Source organism: Acanthopagrus latus, chromosome 11 (assembly GCF_904848185.1).
Source record: "Acanthopagrus latus isolate v.2019 chromosome 11, fAcaLat1.1, whole genome shotgun sequence".
NCBI classification, from domain to species: Eukaryota; Metazoa; Chordata; class Actinopteri; order Spariformes; family Sparidae; genus Acanthopagrus; species Acanthopagrus latus.
Window position 1 is genome coordinate 6,466,082 of NC_051049.1, and position 25,582 is coordinate 6,491,663.

At 45.2% G+C, this 25,582-nt stretch overlaps 1 protein-coding gene across 2 annotated transcripts in view; it reads right to left on the reverse strand.

Annotated features, from left to right (window-relative positions):
• Window positions 1-348: 348 nt before the first annotated feature.
• Window positions 349-25,582, reverse strand: part of nhsa (Nance-Horan syndrome a (congenital cataracts and dental anomalies)) — a 60,072-nt gene continuing 34,838 nt past the window's right edge. Inside the window, exons 2-9 of one of the 2 annotated variants that reach the window (XM_037114899.1) lie at window positions 13,429-13,581; window positions 12,291-12,424; window positions 11,617-11,679; window positions 9,628-9,820; window positions 7,585-7,716; window positions 4,181-6,991; window positions 3,572-3,695; window positions 349-3,495 (exon numbers count right to left, since the gene is read on the reverse strand). In XM_037114899.1, coding sequence (XP_036970794.1) covers window positions 2,874-3,495; window positions 3,572-3,695; window positions 4,181-6,991; window positions 7,585-7,716; window positions 9,628-9,820; window positions 11,617-11,679; window positions 12,291-12,424; window positions 13,429-13,581 — 4,232 coding nt within the window. In that variant the 3' untranslated portion in view covers window positions 349-2,873. Of the gene's footprint in view, window positions 3,496-3,571; window positions 3,696-4,180; window positions 6,992-7,143; window positions 7,232-7,584; window positions 7,717-9,627; window positions 9,821-11,616; window positions 11,680-12,290; window positions 12,425-13,428; window positions 13,582-25,582 lie in introns of those variants that run through there. The other variant, XM_037114900.1, reaches the window with a different exon arrangement.

A 25,582-nucleotide genomic window follows, 5' to 3' on the forward strand; every position in this document is an offset into this window, starting at 1 on the left:
AAAAACTTCTCTGTTGATCACTCGAGGACAAAATACATCTGATTTGTACTGTTTCTAATTCTACAGTCTCATTTTGTTTTGAGATATGGCATCATCTATTTAAGACAAAACTGAAACTGCAGCCACAATAATGCTGCATTTAATCTGATGAGAACCATGAACAGGTTGTTCGGTAAAAGAAGCAACAACACACTATAAAAAAATACTTGATCACAGGCTCATCGGTGAAAATGTTCTGGAGATTTTGTTGATGATTTAAACAAAAATCACAACATATTGTCCTCAAACAAAAACCATGAAACCCTTTAAAAAAAAAACAAAACAGGTAAATTAACCAGAGAGCCAGAGAGCCATTTTCAAAGCAGTCACATTTATTTGTCTTTTATACACATTTGCTAAGCAGCCTGTGGTGCTAGCACTTGGCTTTGATAGGATTTACTATGGGATTTCCACAATGCTTACTAAAAAATAAATACAAGACAAAGTGTTCCACAGCTCAAAAATATACAAAGGTTTTTGAAATTAATGTAAACTTTTGAAAACATTTCTTTTTTTTCCTTTTTTACATTAAGAAACAATTCAACAACCTTTGAGACGATTCCAAAAGTCATTGTATTTACAAGTTTGTACAAAAAAAGAAAAAAAAATTACAAAGCTGACACCTACAGTACACAGAAGTTGATCTGACGTGAAGTGAAATGCATCTAGTACCATACAGTAAGTTACGCTGTGTTTCTTCTTTAGTATCAGTTTTTATGTTTTCAGTCAAGTAAATGGGCAGAGGAAAAAAAAAAAAAAAAAAACAGAACAAAAAAACAGCTTGATGCCACTAACGTGCACGTTCTAGCCTTTGGCAGAAGCATCACGTCCGCTCCTGAAGCGAACTGTTAAAGAGTGTGAATATTATCGAAGGAAAGTCAAACAGCTCCATGTAAAGGTCTATAAATATCTCCAGGTACAGCAAGAGACAAATGAAACTTCACAAACGTCACTTTATCAGTGCAAAAAAAAAAAAAAACAAACAAACAAAAAGAAAAAAAGGTTGGAATGAAGGTTCACACACACGACCCCGATGTGTACCCTGTTATTTTGTGTCATTGCATTAATACGGAGCATCATTAAGGCCAAAATTAAGATGATATTTACAGTGTACCTGTGGAGAAGAACGACTCTTCCATCGGGTAGTATGGCTACATAGACTATTATTATTTGCATAATGGTCGAGCGTCCATCACTGCAGTACACACCATGTATCTATAACATTATTGTGAGCTTGTGGGACTCAGAGCGCCAGGGTTACAACTATAACCTCACTTGTAGCTTATGACTGTTGGTGCCATTTTTTAATGACATCATTGAGTTGCTCATCCCATTTGTCTCTGCAAACCAGTGTCTGAAATAAGATTTAAAAATGTGTCTCTCGTAAGCAAAATAAGCATCTGAATAAAATATGTGATTATTAACTCCAGCAATTCGTTGCATAATTCAGCTGTAGGTTGTCTGAAGGTGTAAACCAAGTCAGGGAGCGTGCAGAGATTTTCTGCCAGTTACAAAAATAAATATATCTCAATTGTTGCCACACAGGAAACACGAAACCGTGGCAGGTTCAATTTTTGACGGGGAATAAAATAGAGGAGCATTTGGTACAAAAAATGCCTTATTTCCAATTCCATAACTTGTTCGTTCCATCATCAGATTTAACCCTCCATCCTCCATCAAAACCCCCCAAAAATCTCACGAAAACACTCAACTTGCTGAGGCCCGAGCTGCTCCGTCACTTCCCGTCTCTTGTTGAGTAAAATAAGGCATATTAGATCCTCCTGAACACTTTCCACTCGCCTCTTTCAACGATCCGTAAACACACCAAGTCAGCAAACCAGAAATGACCTTTTACTACACGTTTTTAAAAAAACAAACAAACATTTGACCTCCTTGTTCTTTTGCAGCTCACCTGTTTCACGACCTCCGACTTTTTTGTTCACTTTTTCATCTCCCATGTTAACACCTGCTCTCCTCCCGTCTCCTAAGATTGTCGAGTTAGTGCTTTGACGCTTCCTGTCTCACCTCTAGTTAATTTTTTTATTGCATGAGAATTTAATAGAAATCAAACAGTTTTTGATTCATTATATTATTTTACTTAATATGCTTTTAAAAGGACTGAGTAAAATCTACAAATGCATCCAGGCTTCACATTTCATTTATTTTTTCCCCACTGCTGCTTCTCACAGTGTTGATCCTGATGACGGGGCTTCATAATAATCTGTACAACTGACTTCAAGTCTAATTGCATAGGTATTCACAGAATACATACAGCTTATCCAATATATTTCTCTTTTTCTACAAGATACTGACAGAAATGTTGAACTGGGCATGTTTTTCTTAAAATTCTGAAGATAAATCTGACAGCAGGGAAGTTAAAATTCAACATTAATATACTGTAGTCGGGTTGAAGGGAGGGAGTTTTCTGTAGGACTGAACTGGATTAATGTTTTGCTCATCACTTCTATTCATCAATAATAATAATAATAATAATAATAATAATAATAATAACAATAATAATAATCTGGTTCCCTGTTGCTAATGTATTCATATCATAAGGATATTATTTAGACGTACTGTATGTATAAAACATTTCCGAACACCGATAAAATCGTTTAAAGTATCCACACAATAACCAAAAGGAAACAGCTATGAAACTCAGCCACAGTTAGTAAAAGCATGATTATTAACACATGATTTATCCCTAATGTTCTGAAAACCTCCTCAGCACATCTCATATATATTAAAACTCATTCTGGTCCATTTGTTTTGTTTTTGTTTTTTCCTGTAAACTAAGGAAATCATATCATACCTCTCGACACCTCTCACTGTTTCTACGTGGAGCCCTGTGACGAGCGGTCGTCATGAGGACTCCCGTCCGAGTTCTCCGTCTCGCCCTCAGAGATCGCCTGCATCGGCACCGGGTACAGTCTGCTGCGCATGCCGTAGCGGCTGCTGTTGGCGGGTGGCGGGATCCTGGAGCGGCCCTGCCTGGAGGCAGCGGACATGTGGAAGGATTTCGGGGAGAAGCCCTCAGCGTTGGCTTTGGGATAGGGGCTGGAGAGCTGATCTGGTCCTGGTGGAAGCTGCAGGGGGGAGGCGGGCTCTTCAGGCTGTCTGGGCGACTCCGTCAGGGAATCTCCAGGAGATTTAGGCGCGATGGGGCTCTTGAGGATCTCTGTGGCGGACATGCGGTAACTTGAGTCTGAGCGGCTGCCCTTTTTCAGCAGCAGCAGTTTGAACTCCTCGTTGGAGGTGCTGGACCTCTTCACATTCCTGTAGATGGGCCCGGTGACTCTCTGCAGGCCCGGCGGGGTCATGGGGGAGGAGGGCGACACCAGTGAGACCGGAGAGCTGACGGTGCTGCTGGGCGGTGTGTTCCCCGACGCAGCAGTGAGGCGGTTCCTCACGACCAACTCACTGGAGTCCTTCCGGCCCAGCACTTTCCTTTTGGACCTGAACATGAAGAAATCCAGTCAAGTCTCTGTGAAATGAGAATAGAGACAGAGAGGCTGCTGTCAGAGGCGCTTACCTGTGGATCATGGCGAACAGATCCTCAGTGGTCCGAGCTTTGGTGGGCGACAGAAACACGCTGTCATCCTCCGGCTTCGACTCGTCACTCTGAGGGGACGCTGTGGTGTCACTGGGCGTAGAGTCTGCTGACAGAAAGCAGTCAACATTAGAATTCACTGCATACACTGAGTGTCCTACACCAGCGGCTACAGACGTTTCTAGCATGTGAAGATGAACTAATTGAAGCCACGACAAGGAACTCTGTTTTTTTTCTGGCGGCCACTGTGGACAAGAGATGATGAGGAGTTCAGTGCTGTGCTGTCAGACCTCAGAGCAACTTCTGTGAGACTCCTCAATTCATCCTCATTATTTTATTTCATTGTCTTAATTTTAGGACTTATTTGACCCAGATGGGCTGGAATCAGACCCGGTGAGCCTCAAGAACACTAGAAATAGCCGACCTCCTAGCAGATGGTCTCGTTTGCTTATGTAGGCTGTGTAGAGGCATCTTAAAGTTAAAGTCCAACAAAGGAGGACATTTAATTCCAAATGACATGCACGCAGTAACCTTTGCTGTCAGTGAACATAAATGTCAAGACTGATAACAGATATGACAACGACCCTCTACCTTTACTGAAGTGGTCCTCTGTCTCTGCTGTGGACTCCAATTTAACATCCTGAGAGGCACTCTGGGCTGAAACTGTCATCTCATATTCTGCTTCCGTCTCATTACTGGTCGGACTCCCCTGCAGCATCTCTGATTGGCCGTTGGCAGCAGGCACTTTGTCGAGACCGTTGGATCTGTTGGGTGAGCTGTGCTGAAGAGAGACGGGAGGACCTGCTTTTATCTCTTCTTCTTCTTCTTCTTCACACAGCTCAGTTCTTTGCTCCGACTGCGAGCAGACAGGTGTTTCTGCCAACTCTCTGCACGTCTCTCCTTCATGACTCTCTGGGATGTCTAACCACGACTCTGACTCCAGTCTGTTTGCTGTCACACTCTCTAAAGGAGCCTCTCTGTCCTGATTGATCCTCGTCTCGCTCTGACAAGCTGCCTCTCCATCTGCCAGCTCTTCGTTTGAGGTAAACATTGATTCGCACGACCCCTTAGTGGGTGTGTGATGATGTGAGTTGTGTAGCTGGGGAGGTTTAAGCTCTAAGGATTTACAACTGGAAAGTATGCTAGTAAAGTTCACAGTGGGACATTTGGGGGCGGTTCTGTCCTCGTGACTTCCTTCATGATCTCTGCTGATGGACCGGAGCTGTACTGAGTGCAGCACTGTGGGCGTGATGGACATGGGATGGGCATTAAACACCTCCGAGTTGGGTGGAGCTACAGGTTTGGGTGACACTGGGGCTTTCTGTTTGTTTTGGTGAAGCATTTGAATCTGCGTCCTGTAAGCTGAAGACTTGTTTCCGGCACTGTGAAGGGCACTTAAGTCGAGGTGAGAGGGAGGGATGATTGGCAGCTCCAGGTCTCCCTTTGACGCAGCGCCGTCCCTGCAGGAGAACGACTGCAGCGACAGCGAGGAGAGAGACGACTTCCTCTCCGGGACCTTTGGCTTCCTCTTGCCGCTGGACGGTGACAGCGGTCCAGGGAAGAAGGCGGAGGGGAACGAGGAGGTGGGGGTTTCTGACTGACTGGAGTAGCCGCTGGATGGGCTGGCGAGGGCTGCCAGCTTCTCTGGAGACGTCAGCTTGAAGTCTCCCTCCACTGATGGAAGCGAGGGGGTGGTGGCTCTGGAGCCGGACTGCGACGTCTGAGACTCCGAGCTTTCCTGTGACTTGATGCATTCGATGACAGTCGTACCTGTTGCTGTGCTGGAGTTCGACAGAGACCTGTAAGGATCGCTGGATTTTAAATCGTTCAGCAGCCACAGATCTGCATAGTCTGACTGTACAACCCCGTCGTCCTTAAACGAATGTGCATCTGTGGAGCTAAACACGCCCAAGTCGGGTAGATCAGCCGAGCCCTCCACCCCCCAGACCACGAGAGGCTCTCTGGCTAGTGAAGAGTTCTCTAGATGACCTGGAGAGCCAGACAATGCCAGCTGCAGGTTCCTCTCCTTGGAAGACAGTGGAAGCTGCTGCCCACATGAAATCTTTGGTTCTTTCTTGTCAGGGATGTGTCCCTCACTGCATATTTTTCTTAAGGACGAGCTCCTCTTAGGCGGACACGGCTTCGCCTTTGGTTTCCTCAGAGACAGGCAGCGTCTCCCCAGAGTCATGACACCGCTCAGTTCAGACAGGCTACAGTCGGAGCCCGGGGCTACATAGTTATACGTGAAGCTTTTGCTACCTTTTAGACCGCAGTCAAAGTGCATGGAGGTGTAGTAGCCTTCAGTGTCTACAGAGTAGTGTGAGACGGAGTCAGCTTTCTCCGACATAGGTTTGTCAGAGAAGCTGCTCTCACAGGTGGCCATGCTGGTGAAGCTGGGGCAGCCCAGGCTGCTCTCAGCCTCTCTGCTCGGCTCGGGGCTGAAGTCCTGTGAGTGCGGAGGATCTGGGAGGGGGTAACTCCACTCACGATCGATGGGAGTGCCGGCCCCTACCTCCTCTAATATGTCCATAGCTGTGGAGGAGAAGGAGCCTGCCCGCTGGGTCCGGAGGCCCTGGTAGTGGTCCAGCATGAAGCTGGTCTGGTCGTCGTTGGCGTGAGTGGCAGTGTTCAGGGAGAGCTCAGAGTCACAGTGTGAGGAGCCCGTCAGCGGTGGAGAGGCTGCGGGGGGGATCGTCTCTGAGGTCTGGGAGGGGCAGGTGGAGCTGCTCCCGCTCCAGTTCCCGCTTGAGGACTGGTGGTCGTCCTTGTGGTCCATCTGTCCTCCCAGCACCCCCGCCACTGACACGGAGTGAACAGGGCTGCTGAAGGTGTCAGAGCTGGATGAGATCTCACAGCTGCCCATGTCGGTCTTCCTGGGCAGCTGTGATCTGGTCCTCTCCATCCAGCTGCGCTCTGGACTCTCCATGAGCTGCTTGTACTTCAGACTCAGCTGGTGCTCAGACATGGCCTGGTCGTCTGTGCTCTCTTCATCCTTCAGAATCAGCTCCCCAGGTCCAGGCAGGAAGTCCACATTGTCGAAGGGGGGGAGCTCCACCTCATCATCGCTGTCATTGTGCCCGTTGTCTATCATCCTGTTCCCGTCTCGGGGCAGACTCCGGGAGCGCAGGTGCGCGCCCACGGAGGTGGTGAACATGGCGTCGGCGCTGTCCTGTAGACACGAGATGTTGCCTGCAGAGTGGGAGAGGGAGAGGGAGACTCCCTGGCCTCTCTGGGCCCTGATCCTCCTCCGAGACGGCGCACCTGAGATCAGAAAGTCTTCCGTCTGGCAACCTGAGTCTCTGGTGCCGAGATGACTGGCCAGCTCCTCACTGGAGGGAGTGATATCGGGACTGGCATGAACTATCACCGTCCGCTCTCTGGAGCCAGGAGAGTCATCAGAATCTGCAAGAAGAAAGAAAGAAAGAAACTCAGATACAACTTTAGATTAAAACTGAGATGAGCACACTTTACTGCTCTTAATAAGTCCATTTTATTTCCATCTTTCAGTGTCTCAATAACACAAACGTATAAAAGACATTTCTCTGTGTCAGTACCTGACAATGAATTAAATCCAGCTGAGAACTTCTGTTGCACGTCATCTCTCTTTACCTCAATTCCTGTCATCTCTCTTCTGTCGCCTGGCTAATAAAAGCACGATATGTCCTAAAATTATCTTAAAAAGTAGATCAAACGAAACTATGCCTCCTTTCATATTCATGTCGACATATAACGCAGCTTTCCTCAAGTTGTACACTGATGTGGATTATAACACACCATGACACTTAATACACTGAACTGCTTTCTAGATTTCTAGCGGCAACATTTTCTCTGTGATGGAAAAATACATGTGATTTAAACCCTTCACACTAAACCCTTTGTGTAAGCATGTGTCAAACATTACAGCACATAAAGGAAACATCACCTTAATTTGACTTCCTCAGCAGCAGTGTGAATCACCACACACATTCATTTGTGTAATACAATCAGTTACATACCTAAGTCCTGCTGCACCTGTCTGGGAACACCAGCGACGGTCCTCCGTCTCCTCAGCTTCCTCCTCCTCTGAAGCACAGACTGCGAGTGAACGAGCGAGCAGCGCACACTAGCATCTCTGTCAAAGCCAACCCCTGCAACAGAGACGGGACATCTGAGGAATCTTTGTTAGGTGGCAACGGCAGCGATTCCTTCTTTACCTCTCTCACGCTGTCTCGTAAGATGAACTAGATTAGAGGTCCTACAAAAATAGCATTCAGGAGTCGAGGACAGTTATCTGATGGAGCTCCACAGCTCAGTAAACCAAAGTGGGCGCCTGATTTACTCCTCAACTGAATGTCTGAGCTGCCACACTGTGAAAGGTAAACTATATTTGACCCTTATCCAAAACACGCAGCTAAGAAAGGGGAATAATCCTGTTTTCTGCTTCGGTTTTGTTATTTCCTCTTTGTTTTCCTCACCATTCGTTATGACTATCATGTGATAGCAGGTCAGGCCTTTCAGCTCCATAGCAATCACTGGACTTTGCTTACAATGTGCATTTTTTCCCCCTTAACTGTCTGTGACTCGGCCACTGTCGTGGCACAACTCTTCTTTTGAGTCACTGCGAGCGGGAGTAAATAACATCGGCAGGCCTTTTCAACAGTTTCGACAGCGCTAATTAGCATTCATGTCACGGCATCTCGCCTCGCAGTCGCATGCACGGAGCGTTAAAGCATGAGAAGGAAAGTTAACGGGGCACAAAAGCATGACTTGCACGTTGAGAGAGACTGTCTGTGGCGACATTAATGTCTTTGATAATGATGATGTTTGATAATTAATGACAGAACTTCAGTTTTTATTGCAAATACTATTTTCTTTCTTGTGATGTGGGAAAGTTAACACAACAAATGTACAGTGTTAATGAGGCGAGCTAAAACTCAGCAGAGAGCTCAAGACACAGTGTGACTGGTTTCTTCTGACAGCTTTCTAACAATAACAATAAATGTTAAAAGAATATTTTGGCATTAGATGATTTGATTGAAATCTCAACATGTGCAATAAATCTGAAACCAATACCAGCTGACAGCTTATCTTAGCTTAGTGTAGCATAAAGATTGAAAACAGAGGGAGCTGGCAAGCTAGGGTTTCATTGGAACTTAGGTGCTGTAACCGCTTTCTTTCCTTGCAAACATCTTGACGTGACCATTTTTCAAACAAGCAACAAAGAAAATCAAAGAGAGGACAAACATCTGCTTTAGTGAAAAAACAAAGAATCTTAAATAAGTAATGATAAATTATGAGGTTTCCCTGCGCAAATAAGGGATGAATAAACGGTGGTGAGCTCATCTTCCTGTCGGTTATAGTTTGGAATCTTTCATATTTACACACATCTGGTTTGTTTTTGTTTTTGTGGGGAACATATTGTGTAAGAAATGCCTTCAGCCACAGTGACAGGCTTAGGGAAATCAAAATGAAAAAATAAATCTATGTGTGACTGTACGTCAGAGAGCTAGACAGCTTTTTTGAGTCATTCATGTGAGGATATTCACGATTATCTGGATTATCCTGATAATGACAATTCACCATTTTCAACTTATTGAGAGAGTTATTTATAGTGTTCCACAACAAAACCTATTATCACCCTCACCTCGCCTTCTCCTATGGTAAACGTTAAAAACATATGAAACTGGTGAAAGTCCGTGGAAGAGGATCCGCTCCCTCTGTATCAAATCCTTAAACACAATGATTCTTAGTTTCATGGGATTATACAAGAAAAAAAAATCATCATGAATATTATATTCCAGTTATGCCCATAAACTTCCACTATATCTGGCACACTGGACTTTTAACAGGCAGACATAAAAGTGGTGTCAATCTTCTCATCTGACTGTGACATAAATAAATGCGTCTCCTCAAACTGTTCCTTTAAGAAAAGCTAAAGAAGAGCTAAAGCTAAAGATAACATTACTGAGGGACAGGAACTTTAAACAAATCTACACCACAGCTCCGTCCTGTCACAGCAAACAGATTAATACACAAACCAGTGAGTGCTTTGAATTTACCAGTCACATTAATGGGGATGACACACGAGTTGATGACGTGGGAACTGCTTTTCATTCGTTCCTCTGGGGTGGGCAGCGGCAGGGCTTTAGACCAGTTAGTCTGCTTGTCCAGGGTGGAGGGGATGTTAGGGATGGGAAACTTAGACCGGTGACCTAGAGCCACCCCGTCAGTGTCGGGGTCAGAGGGCGCAGCCTGGAACAGATGGATATTTGCATGGTTAGGTTGTTAAGGTTAGTCGGCATTACATGAGGAAAAGGTACGGCAGAGTTGAGAATAATCGAACTCAGCTTCTGGAACGGGAACGTGTTGAGTGCAGTAATTTAAGTCGGGTTAAGTGTTTATGTGGGAGAGAGCTGAAGGCTAGGTGTGGAGATTAGCGTCTTATTAAACTGCGGCAAAGACTGCTTAGAGTCAGAGCAGAGGTAAATCAATACACATGCGCCTCCAGGAGCTGAGTTTCATGTGGAGTGCAAAGAACCCAATAAGTGATGGAAACAAAGAGCATGCTTCAGCGAAAGAGAATGGAAAGCACAGGAGACGATAGAAGGCTCCACTCATGCGAAAAGAAGAAATTCAGAGTTCAAAACCTGTTAAAATACCTGCCAAAAGAGTTAATGGCCGCCTGACTGTATCCAGGCTTGCAAAAACGTCAGGCCAATAAACCTCCTGGCACACACTGTGCAGCACATGTCACAACAAACACTAATTCTGCCTCGAGATAAACAGACCGTCCCCCGTCACTCATCGCGGGACAGAGATGCGACAAACGGCGTAAACAGTCATTTCCAGTCACAACACGCTGGTTTGGAAACTCTTAGCTCATGCTCCGACAATCTGAGGCACCCAGAGTGACTCTCCTGCATAATAACGAGACTCCGGAAACATTCGAGAGGAAATACTTCACGGCAGCGTTCCTTCTGAACGGCAGCTTCAGTATCAATCACCGCACGGCCCTCCCCTCAGACTTCTCCACAACTCCACATCCTTTTTTTTTTTTTTTTTTCTCCAAACGGGCCTCCGCAGACTTTCTAAATACTGTAGATCCCTAATTGCTTCTGCCTCAGTGATACATTAATTTCAGCTAGGGAGTTCTTACCTTGAGATTCCTACAGAGCAGCACAGAAACTGGGAATGATTCTCAGGCTGAACTGGTTCCCACCTCCACAACCCCCCAAAACAACCTCCCACCCCCCATTTAAAGGCAGCTCTCCAGCCTTTGTGCTCTCTGTTCCCAGCAGACCAATGAGACCCTGACAAAACCCCGGCCACAAAAGAAACCGGTTTCCTTGGAAACTTCTTCCGACTAGTAGGGGGAGAAAAAACTCAAAAGGAGAGCATTTACAGCTGATTTGTTTCAAGAACAGAGAGGCAGTTTGAGGAGGATGAGCGAGACGATAGAGTGAAAGAAAGAGACGGTGAAGGAGAGGGAGGAAGAGTGGACAGGACGAGAGGGGAAAAAAAGGAGTGGCAGTGTTCGGTGTTTGGTGCCCCTGTCCATTTCTTTCTCACGGCGGGCATCAAGCACGATATATTTGGGGGAAAAAAAAAACAGCTCAGAGAGAGAAACGCGAGGCTGCCGGCTCTCTCAGGGATTGGTGCAGTGGGCAAACCGCAGCACAGAAGGATCATGGGTAATCACAGGCACAAGCTTCCAAAAGTCAACCCTATCATTAGAGAAACCCTGAGCTGCACACACATTCCTCACATACTGGCCGCTCAGAGCCCGGCCCTGCCATCAGCTCCAACAACAACTGTCTGTAAATGCATGAGGTGTCAGGGTGGGTGAAACTCTACAGCAGCGCTCTTCTACAGTTTCACAACAAACACACCGGGCCAGGATGCCAGAGAGGAGCTGCTCTAAGCGGGCATGCATTTCAAAAGAGATGTAAATCAGAAGGAGTCAGACAGGTGAGGAGACGTGAGATAAAGTGTTAGGAGGAGCACTCAGGAGGAGGGAGGGAGGGAGGGAGGGAGGGAGGGACCTCTACCTTTCTGCTCCAGGGAGAGAAGCGGCAACATTCGGTAGGGGAGGAGGAGCGGGTGGATTCGAACTGAATCACAGGGCGTAAAATAAAAAAAAGGACAAAACAAAATGACAGAGATGAGCATGATATTCAAATCAAACGTACACATGGACAAAACAAACAACAATACTGGGGTCAACTTGGTGAGGAATGGAAAATATGTTGATGAGCTGACTGTAAAAAAAAACCTTCCTGAGGCGATGAAACATAAGTCTACATGAAGTTTTAACAGCCATGCTCTGCACGAACACGAGACGGACACATTCCCTCTTTACCTGCGTTTGTGCTAACTGAGTGGTTGCATCCCTAACGAGCCTCTCCGGCTGCTTGGAGGGAAAAATTGTGCATTTCACTTCAAGAGTACATCAAAAAAAATGTGTGCAGAGCGAGTAAGTCATTCATCTGTTTTATGTGATATATACTACATGTTATATAGGCAAAAAAAAGACATGCGCAAAGGAGGAACTGTAATTTAATCAAGCAAAATGATTTAATATGGTAACAACTGGAAGGTTTATTTAGATAAATAATGACGTGACCGTTTTAATGTGTTGACTGACTGGTTCCCTGACTGTGTGACAGTTCCCTATAAGAAAACTTGGACAAATCTAAAGACGGTTTACTGTTAGTCATCTCACCGTTGTCAGATTTATGCCCCTCTGTCCCTGCTTTGGGGTAATCTGTGGGGAGGGGTACATGGGCATCGGGGGCACCGCCGAGATCGAGATGGTCACTCTCCGCTCCCTGCTGCCAGATTGTCTCCTCTGGGGATCTGCAGCAAGCATCGTGTAAAACAGTGAAGACGATCAGTGTGCAACTTCCCAACGTAACTCACAAACACATACTAACTCTCTCAACCTACATATGAGCCTGTACGTATTGTTTTAACACAGACTTTAATGTGCTTTTCTTTAAGAGGCTGAATACAGTGAAATCCAAAGTTAAGTGGTGAGTGGTGGTGATTCAACATTATAGTCAGTGTAATTAGCTCTGTTGAACTGCACTGCATTAAGTGTTCCTGCTTATTTGTCCACCAAGTGGACTGACGAAGTGATTTCCACACAATGTCATCAACAGGAGCCACACAAGCGCTAATGTCAACTAAATTATAGCTGGAGCCCAAACGATTAGTTGATTAATCAATCTAAAGACAATAAATTGCCAACTATTTTGACAATTAAAGAACCGTTTCGGTCATTTCTCAGGTGAAAATGTTAAACATTTGCTGGTTCAGGCTTCTTCAGTGTGAGGAGCTGCTGTTTTTCTTTTTTTTTTGTAATTTCTGACAAGAATAAAGAGTCTTTGAGTTTTGAACTGTTCTGGTGGAAAAATTAGAAGCTTTTTGAAGATGTCACTTTGGACTCTGGGAAACCATGATGACCATTTTTCAAAATAACACTTATGATAAGCCTCACAATCAATTATTTGTTGGATAGCACAGGTGTTTATATTACTGTGTTCACCCCTGTATAATCTGTTTTTGTGTCATTTGATGGCTAACACTATCCTCTGCTGCTCTGACTACCAGGGTGTCGTCACATATTTTGGCCACTAGAGGGCAGAGCAACCTCAGATTAAAGGGATAATAACGAGAAGACAGTGGGAAGCATTTAACCCAGAGGCGACTTTTTAAAATAAAGTTGGCAACAGAAGAAATTAGACTATTATTTTCAATGTCATGTCAAAAAAAGAGGGAGAGGGAGGGAGAGAGGCACAGGGAGAATGAGTGCCAGCTGTTTGGCTTTACATCTGCGTGGCGGCAGTGAGGGGCCTCACCTCGGTGCAGGGCCCACAGGCTGAAGTTGGCTTGCCTGTGGAGGTCTTCCACACATGCTGGCCGCGTGGAGGGGTGGAAAACGTTCCTCTGCTGATGCCAGGGAGCTCGGTAATGTGCCGTCAGCTTACTCTCCACATCCAGGTTCGACACCGCTGTCAGAGAGAGAGAGAGACGGAGACAGAGCAGGTCAGACATAAAGATTAAACCCTGTGTGCAAACAGACTGAATTACTTGAACCTACTGGTGAGTTTCTGAACCCCGTTGTGACTGTGAACTGGTAAAATATCCTTTCACAGTCGTATTTAACCTGTACTTTTCTCCTCAGGTAATGTGTGATGGCTTGGAGCTCGCTGGCGATATAATGCAATCACCCGGCTTCTGTTCAGCAGGGGAAATAGTCACAGTCTTTATCGTTCTTGATAAATGAGGTACGGCACATGTCACCGTGTACGCCAACAGATGTAATGGAAAAGCAACTCGCTTTCATCGGGAGGGCCAGCCTGCTGAGCTCCGCGGGCACTGGTAAGACGGCCTTTAAATTTCCATTCTGGCATTTTTGCGGTGATACGCTGGTTAAGATCATTAAGGTGAACCCAGACAAAAACGCAACTCACGAGCTTTCCATTACGGAGACAATGTGGAGCCTTGAGAGCAGCCGAGCTCTAAAAAAACCCCAAAAAAAAACCCAGAAAGGTTTTGGGATCTAAGGTGGAGATGGAATACCAGAAAGAGGAGCGGGATAATCAGAGCCACCGAGAGCGAGACAACAGCCTGTTTACTAATGCAATGCTATTATCTGTAGCTGAACAATGGGTCTGAATGCAACCTGATACCATGACTTTCATCCTCTAAACACTGACCAGTACCTGGACTAATCCCCCCCTCACACCTCCTCACGTTACGGAGGGAGACGCTCAGCTCTCACGTTACACACAGCACACGAGAGGCTGGGCGAGGGGGAAACGTGGACGTTTTAAAGGACGATTTCAGTATTTACTGGATGTTGACTGCTTTATCGACAAGAAGAGGTGTGTTGTACAGGAATATGTATGTATGTGCGACAAATAAGAAAAAGGACAGGAAGAGATCGATCAATTATCACGTCCCAGTCGACAGATGAATCACCTCCCCCTCCCACACAACGAAACAAATAAAAAACTATTCCTTTGTCTCTCTTTTACACAAACACGCATAATCTATTGCACTGATACTCAGTGCAGTCAGACAGTAAACATGTAGACATGTGAGATAACATTTTACATGTCTATAAGGCAAAACCTGGAGGATTATCACAGTAAGCCTTGACTTTAGCAGACAAACACTTCTGTCAGTCTTCCCCTACCTGGTGGACATTTCTGGGCCCGTCCTTGACCTGGCAGCTTTTTACTGAAACACACTCTGTCTGACCTCCATGTCTGTTCGAAGGCAGCTTTGGTTACGCACGCTGCCAAGTTTGCTTTGCACATCAGCCAGAAGCTAATTTTAGTCTGCTTCGCTAAAAAAAAAAAAAAAAGACGTAGTTTGACTGCTACCAGAGGTCAGAATCAACGAGCAGCGTGACGACTGTGAATACTCTGACGGGTCCTGTCAGAGACGTGGTGCCATGCCTGCAGTGCCCAGGAGGAGAGTGTTTATCTTGACGTTCTCCATAAAACACCCCGGAGTGATGTGAAAGCCCTCTGCGCTGACCCTGTTGACCTGAAAACAAGCTCTGCGTTGTGTCTCCTGCTCAGCTGTGGATGCTGAACTCATCAGAGAGTCGAGTCACGTACGTGGAGTCGCGCCGCTTTTCCTGCTGCTTTTTAAAGAAAATGTGTTTCAAGAAGCCACATGTTACTTTACTTTTAAGGACAGATTTCACGTAAGTTGTAATTAAAACTAACATAATTAAAGCCTGATCGATGCTGAACTTTTGGAACCGTTACTGATATTAGAACATAAATTAATTCCAATATTTCTTTTTTTTTTTGCAATGATCATTCAAATGTGCTGATTTATTATTTGACATTAGTTGACCAAAACAATAAACTTCACTGGGAATTTATAAATATGAATTACCGCAAGCATCTTTTTCTGCACATCGTTTTAACATCAGCACATATTGACCGCAACATACACCAAAACTGATATATCCAGTATCAGCAGATCGTATTGATGAACATATTTATCGGTCTGGCTGTAATCATAGCTGAGTTAGCAAAAACTTAAAGGGCAAGTTGGGAAACTTTTTTTGCTTTCTGTCTGGGAGTTCAGCTCAGTGAGATGACTGATACAACTCTCGTGTTGTCAGAGCCAGACGAGCTGTTTACTCTGCTTCCAGTCTTCATGCAGAGCTAGGCTAACCATCAAAAGCAGATAATGACTTTCTTATTAAAGAAATAGCTCAACATGTTAGGAGATGGGCTTATTTGATTTTATTTGACATGGAAAGATTACGCTCACTATGATGACTGGGAGATTAGTACGCCGCTTGAACCAGGAGATGGAGCGTAAAGCCTGGGAGCACGGAGGTTCAGAAATATGGCTGCCAACACCTCAAAAACGTGTTGTTACTGCATTTTATTTCATTTTATTCAAATCATGAGAGCAGGATCGAAAAATTACCCTTCAGTGGGCTTTAGATAAACGTTGGTCGGAGCCAGACTCCCCCTGGTTCATGATCATCCAAATTTCTTCTAGAAAGCGAATAAGTGCATTTCTAAAAAAAATGCAAAAAATATTTCTTTAATATTGTGATACTGACTATTCTCCTAGGACTCGATTCTCACGGTCGACAAGCTCCTGTTTTCCTGAGGATATTCTCTGACAGCCCATTTCTGTCTCTTGTTTTGGGTGGAGATCTGTTGTCGGCTAAAGGCTAAGATGTATGATTCACATCTTTTACACACCTCCAACTATTCATCTCCTGTCTGGAAGCATCCGTCGCTGATTTAATTAATTCCAGTGTTTTCTTTTGATTCGTCACTCTTCATCATGTTTGCAATATGTCTGTGGCCATTCATTGTGCAACACAAGGCCGCAGTATTTCAAACTTGTAAATAGCACGGCAAATTGTGACGCACTGCCGCTTTGAGTTGTGGTGAGATAAGTGATTAACCAGTAATGTGTTGGCAGATATGAGCCCCCTGACACTGTCACCTCTCCAGCCCCCCTGCTGTGATGTGAACTGTTGGCTCCGCTGTGACACCCTCGGCGTCTCCAGCTAACTACAAACCCATTTGACAACAATAACAACAACTAGGACACACTCTCCATGCTCTCCATTTAACCATCCCCCGTTTTTTGTCTCACCCCAGGCTTTAAAACACATCAGTACTTACTTCACATTGTCATTTTTTTAAGAGGTTTTAATGGAGAGAGGGGCGCACACGGAGAAACCCTTAAACGGGAGCGCCGTGGTCAGCTGTTACCCCAAATGAGGCCAAAGAAAACACATCAGCCTTCAGTCATCTCGCTGACCTCACGCCAGCTTTCTCTTTTGTCTCACATCCAGGCTGAGTGATCGTCAACATGGCAGTAATGAGCCAAATGAGCCACATGGCCGCAGGAGAGAAGAAAAACAAGACATTTAGCTAAAACTCTTTGACAGCGTGACACCCGATTTCCACTCCACACACATTTCTCGTTCTTCCTGGCTAAAGAGTCGTCCTGTGGCCTTTTTGAGTCGGGTGGAAATCAAACACTACATTATCTAAACCCCGACACAGCCTCATCAATCTCCTCTCCTCCTCCACTTCATCTGCAGGAGGATCATCCCCTCAATAACCTCACCGCTATCAGCCCTGCCAGCAGGCCTGCGGGCCGGGAGAAGAGGGGGGATGAAAGCCTCCATCGTCAGACTGCCTCTGCCTTGTAATTTACTCCGCATCGGCCCAGACAGGAGCCAAGCCAAACCCCCTCACACCCACACTCACACTCTCACACACCTACAATTTGCCGGCGGCCTGGGAAAACACAGCCGCAGATGTCCGACATTAGGTCACGCGCAGATAAGAAACACTTTTTCTGAACTTTGTAGAACATGCAGACAGGTAGGGCGGACCGAGCTCAGTCAGCTGTGTGTACTTGATGCAAGTTTGTGTTGTAAATTTAAGACTTAAAGCACATTTACATTGAAATTAGTGCGTATATGCAGATTTGTTGTTACTGAAGGTAAACCTGCTGAGAGTAGGTGATAGAGTCCTTTCACACTGCCAGGTATTTACACACCAACTTCCTTAACTTTAAAGTCAAAACATTCCATGAAAATGGGCAAAAATCAGCGTGTCCACCCTTGTGTCAGGTTTCCATCACTGCCAACATTTACCCTCAACTACTGCAGGGACCATTGTGCAATTTCCCACTGAAGACAAAAGCCAGATGTTAGTGTGAGTTTGGAGGTTTTGCAGTCCGGTGTGAAAGGGGTCTTATTCAAGAAATTAACTATGAATTTTTGCGCAAGACATCCAGAAGAAACAGCCTTTTTAAGCCTGTGCAGAACTTTTCTACTAAACAAACAATGCAGCAACTACTGGGTGTCCGTCCCAGCATGTGGAGTTTCCCCACAGTTGAACTGTATTCACACTCTGTAAACACAGGTTAAGCTAACCAAGCAAAACAACCCTGATGCCTCCTACAGAAGCGGAGAAGAGGAGCACTTTCACGTCGTCAACTCTTACATCTTGTGACAACGCTCAAACAAAGCGCGGACACGTTCGCCTGACCGCCGTGGTCGAGGTCGCAAACCCGTGCATGCAGAGCAGAGAGAAGCCGGCGGGACATGCAGCTCAATTAAAGCTCCAGTAAATTATACAGTACCTTGGGATGTGAGTGCAATGCAGCATCCTAGAGCCATGACAGACACAGCTGTGTGGTTTGAACTCCAAGCGTCAGTGAGACATTAAATCAGAGAGAGTCTCTCCCTCAGTCACCTCAACACAACCCCTGTGTGCCTCATGTCTTCACAGTGACGTCCCTCGACTCTACTGTCACACTGACCTACAGCTCCACCGCAACATCTGCTCACACTCCTCCCCCCCCGGTGTCCCCTTCCTCACACAACCAGTGCCGGGTACAGATGGTCCAGCCAGGCCATGACTTGGGCGACCACTAATCTCTTTATGGTGCGCTGGAGGACAGGAAGAGTGCTAATCCAAACCGCTGAAACAACACTGACCACTCAGCCCACAATGGAGGATCGTGGAGGGTGCAGAGGAATGCAAAATGATGCACAGGATGGTGGATATTTGACTCCATAAGTCAAACATCATGTTCTGGTGTGCAACTGTTGTTTAGTTTGTGGATAAATCTCTGACATACTGTGAATCATAATCCAGTGTTGTGCTGAATAACAAAACATATCACAGAGCGAGTGAAGAAAACACAAAACCGACTAAATCTAAAAGCAGAATTTCACATGAATCCAGATGCATTTCTGGATACACGGCAGCGTAATGGAACAAATGAATATATAAAGCTGCTCACCTGAATCGGGCGAGAAACGACACGTCAACAGATACTCATCAAATAGCTGAGAGAATTATCTGAATCTTTCCTGTTGCCACAAATCTCAAAGAGCTCAAAACAGAAGTCTGTTTGCTGTCTGTGAAGAAAGCCGACGCTGCTGCTGCCCTGCGTGTCGGCCGTCAGCTGCTGGAGAAAGTCCCCTCCGAGGTCTGATTAGTAAAAAACAAAGAGCAGAGTCCCGGAGCCAGCAGGCAAAGAATAATACCCGTCTCCCCCGTTAATCCGCTCTGAGCACACAGCACGTCCTCCCAGCTGATGCTGATGTCGCTGCTGGTGACCCGCTGCAGCAGGTGGGGCACAAGACTGTTTACATTGAGGAGAAGGGACAAGACTAAAACCTGGAGACCTGCTGAGATGCACTGCTGAAGGTAAACCTGAGTGGAACAACTGCAACAACTTTGTTTTGGGAGCTAAGTTGTTGAAATTATAATTATAGCATTGATTAGAGGGGGTGAGTGTCAGGGTGGTAGCTGTTTTTGCAGATAAACAATGCAAATTACTGTTTATATCTGACAGAATCATAACATGGTGCCTTACTGATACATGTAAAAGTTGTATTTCTGTCAGTCTGGATGAGATAAGACAAGTTAATCCTTTACTGAGGACGCCAAGGTGAGTTTGGGACAGAGTTCAGTTGGTTGCAATCTGCAGCCACACCAAGAGACGCCACAATGCTCCAGACACTGGACCTTTAAAAAATTACATCATCAGAAAGTATATAAAATACAAATAGGATAGAATAACAGAAACTGCACAGTGCAATTAAACTCAAAACTACCGTGGCATTTAGACAACAGCCTGCAAAAGTGATGGGATACAACATTTCCCACAATGTCAAGCAGCATCTTCGTATTTAACCCTCCCTGCCCACGTTTATCAAATTCAGTGCCCAAGTTTGTAACTCAGAGTCATTGTTATAAATGTCCAAATCACAACACTGATCACATAAAATCTGTAAACTGAAATGCATGTGTAAAGTTGGTGGCACGCCCCTTTAAAGAAGGAAGCCGTTGCCAAAATTGTTGCTGATTAATTTTCAGTCAAAAGCTCGTACTCGACTGAAAGAGTGACCTCAAGTTGCACATGATGATTAAAATCCATCCATATTTATCACATTTTTAAATCGACCACTGGACCAAATATTAGTTTCCTCAATGATTGCTGCACTTATTTGGCTCACAAAAGGACGATTACAGATATAATTTGAATGCAACAAACTAGAACTCCTTCCTTCTCTATCTCTGCACGTTTCTGCCACCACACCTTCCCTCGCCTCACCTGGAGCTGCTTTGATGTGGGGCAGCAGGTGGGCCCTGTGACCTCAGCTTGGAATGTGATGCTGGGAACCAGGAGGCCTTACGGAGGGGGGGGGAGGCTAAATGAGCCATTGTTGCAGCCGGGTGCTGCTCTCAGCTGCCTGCAGGTACCACGGCAAAGGGCGGAAAAGCTGTAATCAAGCCACCGGTCGACTTCCTGAAGCGCTTTACTGTCCCTCAACACCAGTCGTTTAAATACCGGGTTGAGAAATGAGGAATAGCCCCCATTATGACAACCTAATCTATTTATAGTCTCGTAAACTGCGTGACAGTTTCATTCATTCTTTAATCAAACCTTTGTGAGAGGATGACATCACCGCAGCAGGAAAGGTAATGCAGGTGTGAGAAGTTGCTTTTGTTTTAATTGCAGTGCCCAAAAGTCTGGTCGTATTTCCTGACATGAGGTCACGATGTCAGCACGCGCTGGCACGGCCGCAAGCCCACACACGAAAAACTCGTCTGGTGGTGAAATTAAATCATACTTGTGCTTCAGGAGACGTTGCTTTACCCTAAGGTTTTGGATCCGAGCCTGGACCGCCAAATTGTCTGTGAGCCGGGAGGTACAGCGAGGGTGGAAATGAGGAATGAGTGGGGAAATCCCATCAGATATCACAGTTTCCATTATGGAAGACTGAAAAAAATGCATTTCCTCTCAGTAAAGACAAGACGTTCTGCCGATGGCATACCCAACGATAGATAAGCTACTTATTTCACTACAGATATTCAGTACAACATCTGAACTCTTGCACAGTAATGTACCAACACAAATGACGTGGACAGACTAGAATTCATTTCAACAGCGGGAAAAAAAAAACCCAAACCCACATCACTAAGAAGTTGAACCTCAAAGCTTCCCTCTGTCACACACTCCCCCAAAAGAGCTATAAGATTTCTGTTTATCCTTTCTCTAAACACATGCTCGGTGCTTAAACAACTCTGACTAAGAATTATTCGGGATAATATCTGAAAACACGCACATGGGACGTTTCCTGATACTGAAATCCTGCTGAAGTTCGACCAAAGCTGCAGTGGAGGAGCTGTGTGTACGACTGGGGCCTGTTTTCTCAGCTGCTTCGTATTACCACTACAAAGTCCAACAGCAGGCTGCGGTGACTTTGAAATACTTTCCATTTTGAACCCTCCAGAGTGGTACATATTGCAGGTTAGGCACGATGCCAGCGAGACGATCTCTCACTCTGACTTGAGAGAGAAAGAGAGAAAGAGAGAGAGAGGGGGGATTCTGGAGGTTTTAGCAAAGACGTAGGCTGTGTGACGAGTGTCTGTTGTGTTTTATAGCACAGTAACAAGCAGGCAATTTTGTTAAGAGTGCTGTAACACATTTATGTGACAGTAACATTTAATTTGGTCATGTTTCTGAGTTTGTACGTATGATAAATAGGACCGGGGACAGAGTGGGATCCGGAGGAACAAAAAGTGAAAGCAGATTTGGAGACATGAATCTACGGGTGCATGAGCTCCTCCTCTGCTGCTGATTCTCCTCTTATTCACATGTCAGTGGACAGGGAGTTGGGTTGGCTGCTCTCACTGTGTCACACTAACGAAGCACTTCAAGCTCTGATAGTGAAAAGCAGGCAGACCTGAACGGAAAGGTAAACTTTACACAGTGTCCCCTGGTAATACGGTTTATCATGACTTGCCTAGAAAAACTGATATGGAGAGTAGCAGTTCTGACAGCCAGCTCGAGAAATGAGGGAAAAGCACACCGAAGATTAAAATGTAGATGAGCCCGTGTTTTGTATCTGTGAACAGCAGCCCGCTGAGGATCACACACGACTGCTGGATGTTTAAATACACACGTTGGCTAAAACATTCGCGATATCGACTTTATAAGGGTGCAACATGTCACTCTTGTGTTTACAGCTTGATTTATTGCCTCAAATGACCACACATCTATTATTACTGCTGTAACATGAAACTATATATTAGCACCAGCACAGAGACGGTGATCTGGTTGTAAAATTGTGTTTATAATCTGTTTACCAAGAGCCAAGTGTACTCTGTAGTACTCTGTTCTGAATCTCAAACATCCTTTTCTGTAACATTTTCATTCAAGCCACCAATGAATGCAGTTTTTGTCAATTTTCTCCGTATATTTCTTAATGTCTAAAGTCCAAAATGTCCAAAATAAAGGGGAAAACCTACCAACTACTATTTCAATGATTCAACTTACACACAGAATCATCAAAATGAAAGACTGTAAAAAGCAATCACGATTAATCTGTTACAATCAAATAAGGAATCTATCAATCAACTGAGCGCGGCAGAATGATCCACCGCAGGATGTTTCCTCTGAGCTGCAGCGGTCAGAATCAGCTCCAAGCACAGAGTGAAAAGTTCATTCCTGCAGTTATGCAATGCAATTAATCGTAAGTCACACCAAACAAACAAGACAAGTGGGAGTTTCCACTGTAATTCCCCATTTATTGTAATCAAACCTTGGGTTACACCAATCAGCAAGCGTGAAAACAATGGTGAAATCATTAATTTACTGTAAGCAGATCTGACCTGATTAAAAACTGAACAGCCTCAGTAACCAGCTCACTTCTCTAAGACCTGCCTGCCTGTCTGTACTGTGAATGTTCACTGCCCTGTCCACTCAATACGACCTGACCTCCTGCTCTTTGACTCACACGCTGAGCAATGAAAAGCAAAGCCACCACATGACACAAAAAAAACGAACTGTGAATGAGAGCGACTCCCGGCTAAAGAGAGGCGGTCATTTCATTTTTCTGTCCTTTAACGTGTGCACTGAGCGAGGTCAGCGGGGGTCAGAGTCTGCATTCAGCAACCTTTTACCTCTTGACCTCTAAACACCTCATTATTAGGTCTGCACACAGGCTGGGAGGTCGGCTCACATCGGTAAACACTCGAGTAAATCAGCAGCACATTGGCCACTCATTCACTCTATCACAGTTAATGCATTTGGGTTTAAGCTGCTCAATGATAAAATGAACCCTCTTGATTTTCATACTCATTTTGGCGATAACAGCTGCTGATAGTGAGAGAAAGAAAAAAAAAAGCAAGGCTCATTTTTTGGCACTTACTTCCCCAGGAAAATGTACTATGAAGGGAAATTCCTCCTTGACATTAATACTGACCAGGAAAGCAGCTCTTTAGGGTTGTAAATGCAGTACGAATAGAAAAAAAAAGAACAAAAAACTGTTATAAAAAGAGAGAGAAACAGCCTAACCTCCTAAGTACACTTAAAATTCCTTCAGCCCTCAAATCAGCACGGAGTTCATTTTACAGCTCTTGTCCTCCTGCTTCACTATACATGCCTCTGGGGGGCTGCAGCACACCCTCTCATATCACATCATTTAACGGTCTTTGAGGCCACAGCTGACTCCTATTGGGCTGTAATGGCTCTCCCGCTGAGCTTGGCCCGGGTCCCTGCTTTCGCTAGACCTTTGAAGTGCTCACACACTCGGGCCCAGCCTCAGCACAGGAGGAAGGGGTGTGTCTGGGCTGGTCCCTGCTGAAAAACCTCTCCGGGTTCCCCTTCCCTCCAGGTACACCTGGCTATTAGTCTCACAAATGAAAATGTGTGCCCTCTGACCCCCTGCTTTTGTTCAGTCTGCGCTCCCGTCTCGCAGGCACCGCGGGAGAGGCGGGGACCGTTGTTAGGAGTGTAAAAAAGAGAAAGAGATCCCGGCTTTACTGGAAGTAAGGGTAGTGTTAACCACGAGGTGGAGGATAATGAAAAACGTTGGAGTCAGAACAAGGGAAGGAGTAATGTGAGCAGCGTCTGCATGGTCAGATCTGTCAACATGAGCCAGAGTGCTTACGGGAATATGGCTGCGTTTGAAAAGGTGAAACAAAAGTGTTTTCTCTGTGGCCAGACAGGATGAGCGGCTCGGGACTGAATTTACCTTTCCATGAGATCAAAGCCAAGACAAACAAGAATTGAACAGCAAAGCAGATTAATCTTTCATCAGTGTGTTTCTCTGCCAAACCAACATGCTTCGCTGAGCTTTGTGTTCCAGAATGTCACTCCTATAATGAAGCCTGCATCATGATTGCTCTGAACTGCAGATGTTACGTAATGTCAAAACAATGCCATGTGCCTGACAACATCATGGCGACACAAGACATGGTGAGAAATAGTGTAAAAGTTTGTGTGAAAACTTACATTTCCTCCCTGGGAAACAACATTAGTAACACCACACAGATCACATGGTGCTGCATGAACAGTAAAGGAGGAGGTCAACTTCGTAACGTGACACTGTGACGTGCTGCTGAGTTACCGCACAACGAACATAAAATGTGACCGATCAATTAGCAATTTTTCACGGCAAACGACCTAAAACACGATCAGCACAGATGTCACTAATGACATCAATGATGATTCTGCTCTATTCAACTGTCTGAGGAAACTGTAACAGGCGCCTCTCCTTCCGTCCCGACGTTCAGTATAAAAGGTATGAAGACAGAACAGGGTGCAGCCCAACGTCTACGTAAAAAAATAGTGAGTTGGCAAGCCGGCAGTACAGGACGGGAGAGCGACAACACCTATAATGTGTTATGTGTGTGACCCACAAGCCGGAGATTTAGCTGCAGAGAAGTATCTCGCAGCAGTTAGCAGCAAACACAAAGAGGAAGAACAGCACATTTGGGAGACTGGTGGCATGCGATCCATGATCACACTCTGAGGCTTTTGTTTCGTTCGGTGTAAATAAACAAAGGTGGTGTAAAGGATGGTCTTCTTTGTGGCTGTCTTGTACAATCTCTATGTATAGAGCGCTACTGTGACAGTGAGGCAGAATGAAAAGCACCAGGAACATTAAACTAGAACAGTTAAACAGAATTATTTAATTACCACCTGTGCGTTTTTCCACTGTGGCATGTCACAAGGTCTTCAGGGTAAAAGACCAATCAATCACCTGCTGAGCTGAATATAGAAATCTCTCTCATCAACTTCAATGGAGTAGATGACAGGTTAAACATCTGCCTCATTAATTAAATAGGCCGTTGTCTTAGTACGCATGATAAAAAAGTTCACAGCATTTCAATAATTTATGCAGATATTCTCAGAGGTGCTCTCCATCTCAGGCACGGAGCGTTACGGCAATTCAATAACTGCATCGAATACTCGACTGCTGGCCTAAAGTGAGAACAGAAAATGACAGAAACAGAAGTAAAGTTGTCTCAGCGTTGACCGCACAGGGGTGAGGTGAGGACAAAGGCATCACTGGAATGCCTGTCTATACAAAGACACTGTCAGACGTCATTTACAGCAGTGCTCAGTGTTTACCATCATCGGCCTCGTAAACAAAACCTCAACAACAGAAGCACGTGCTGGTTTTGTGCAGCC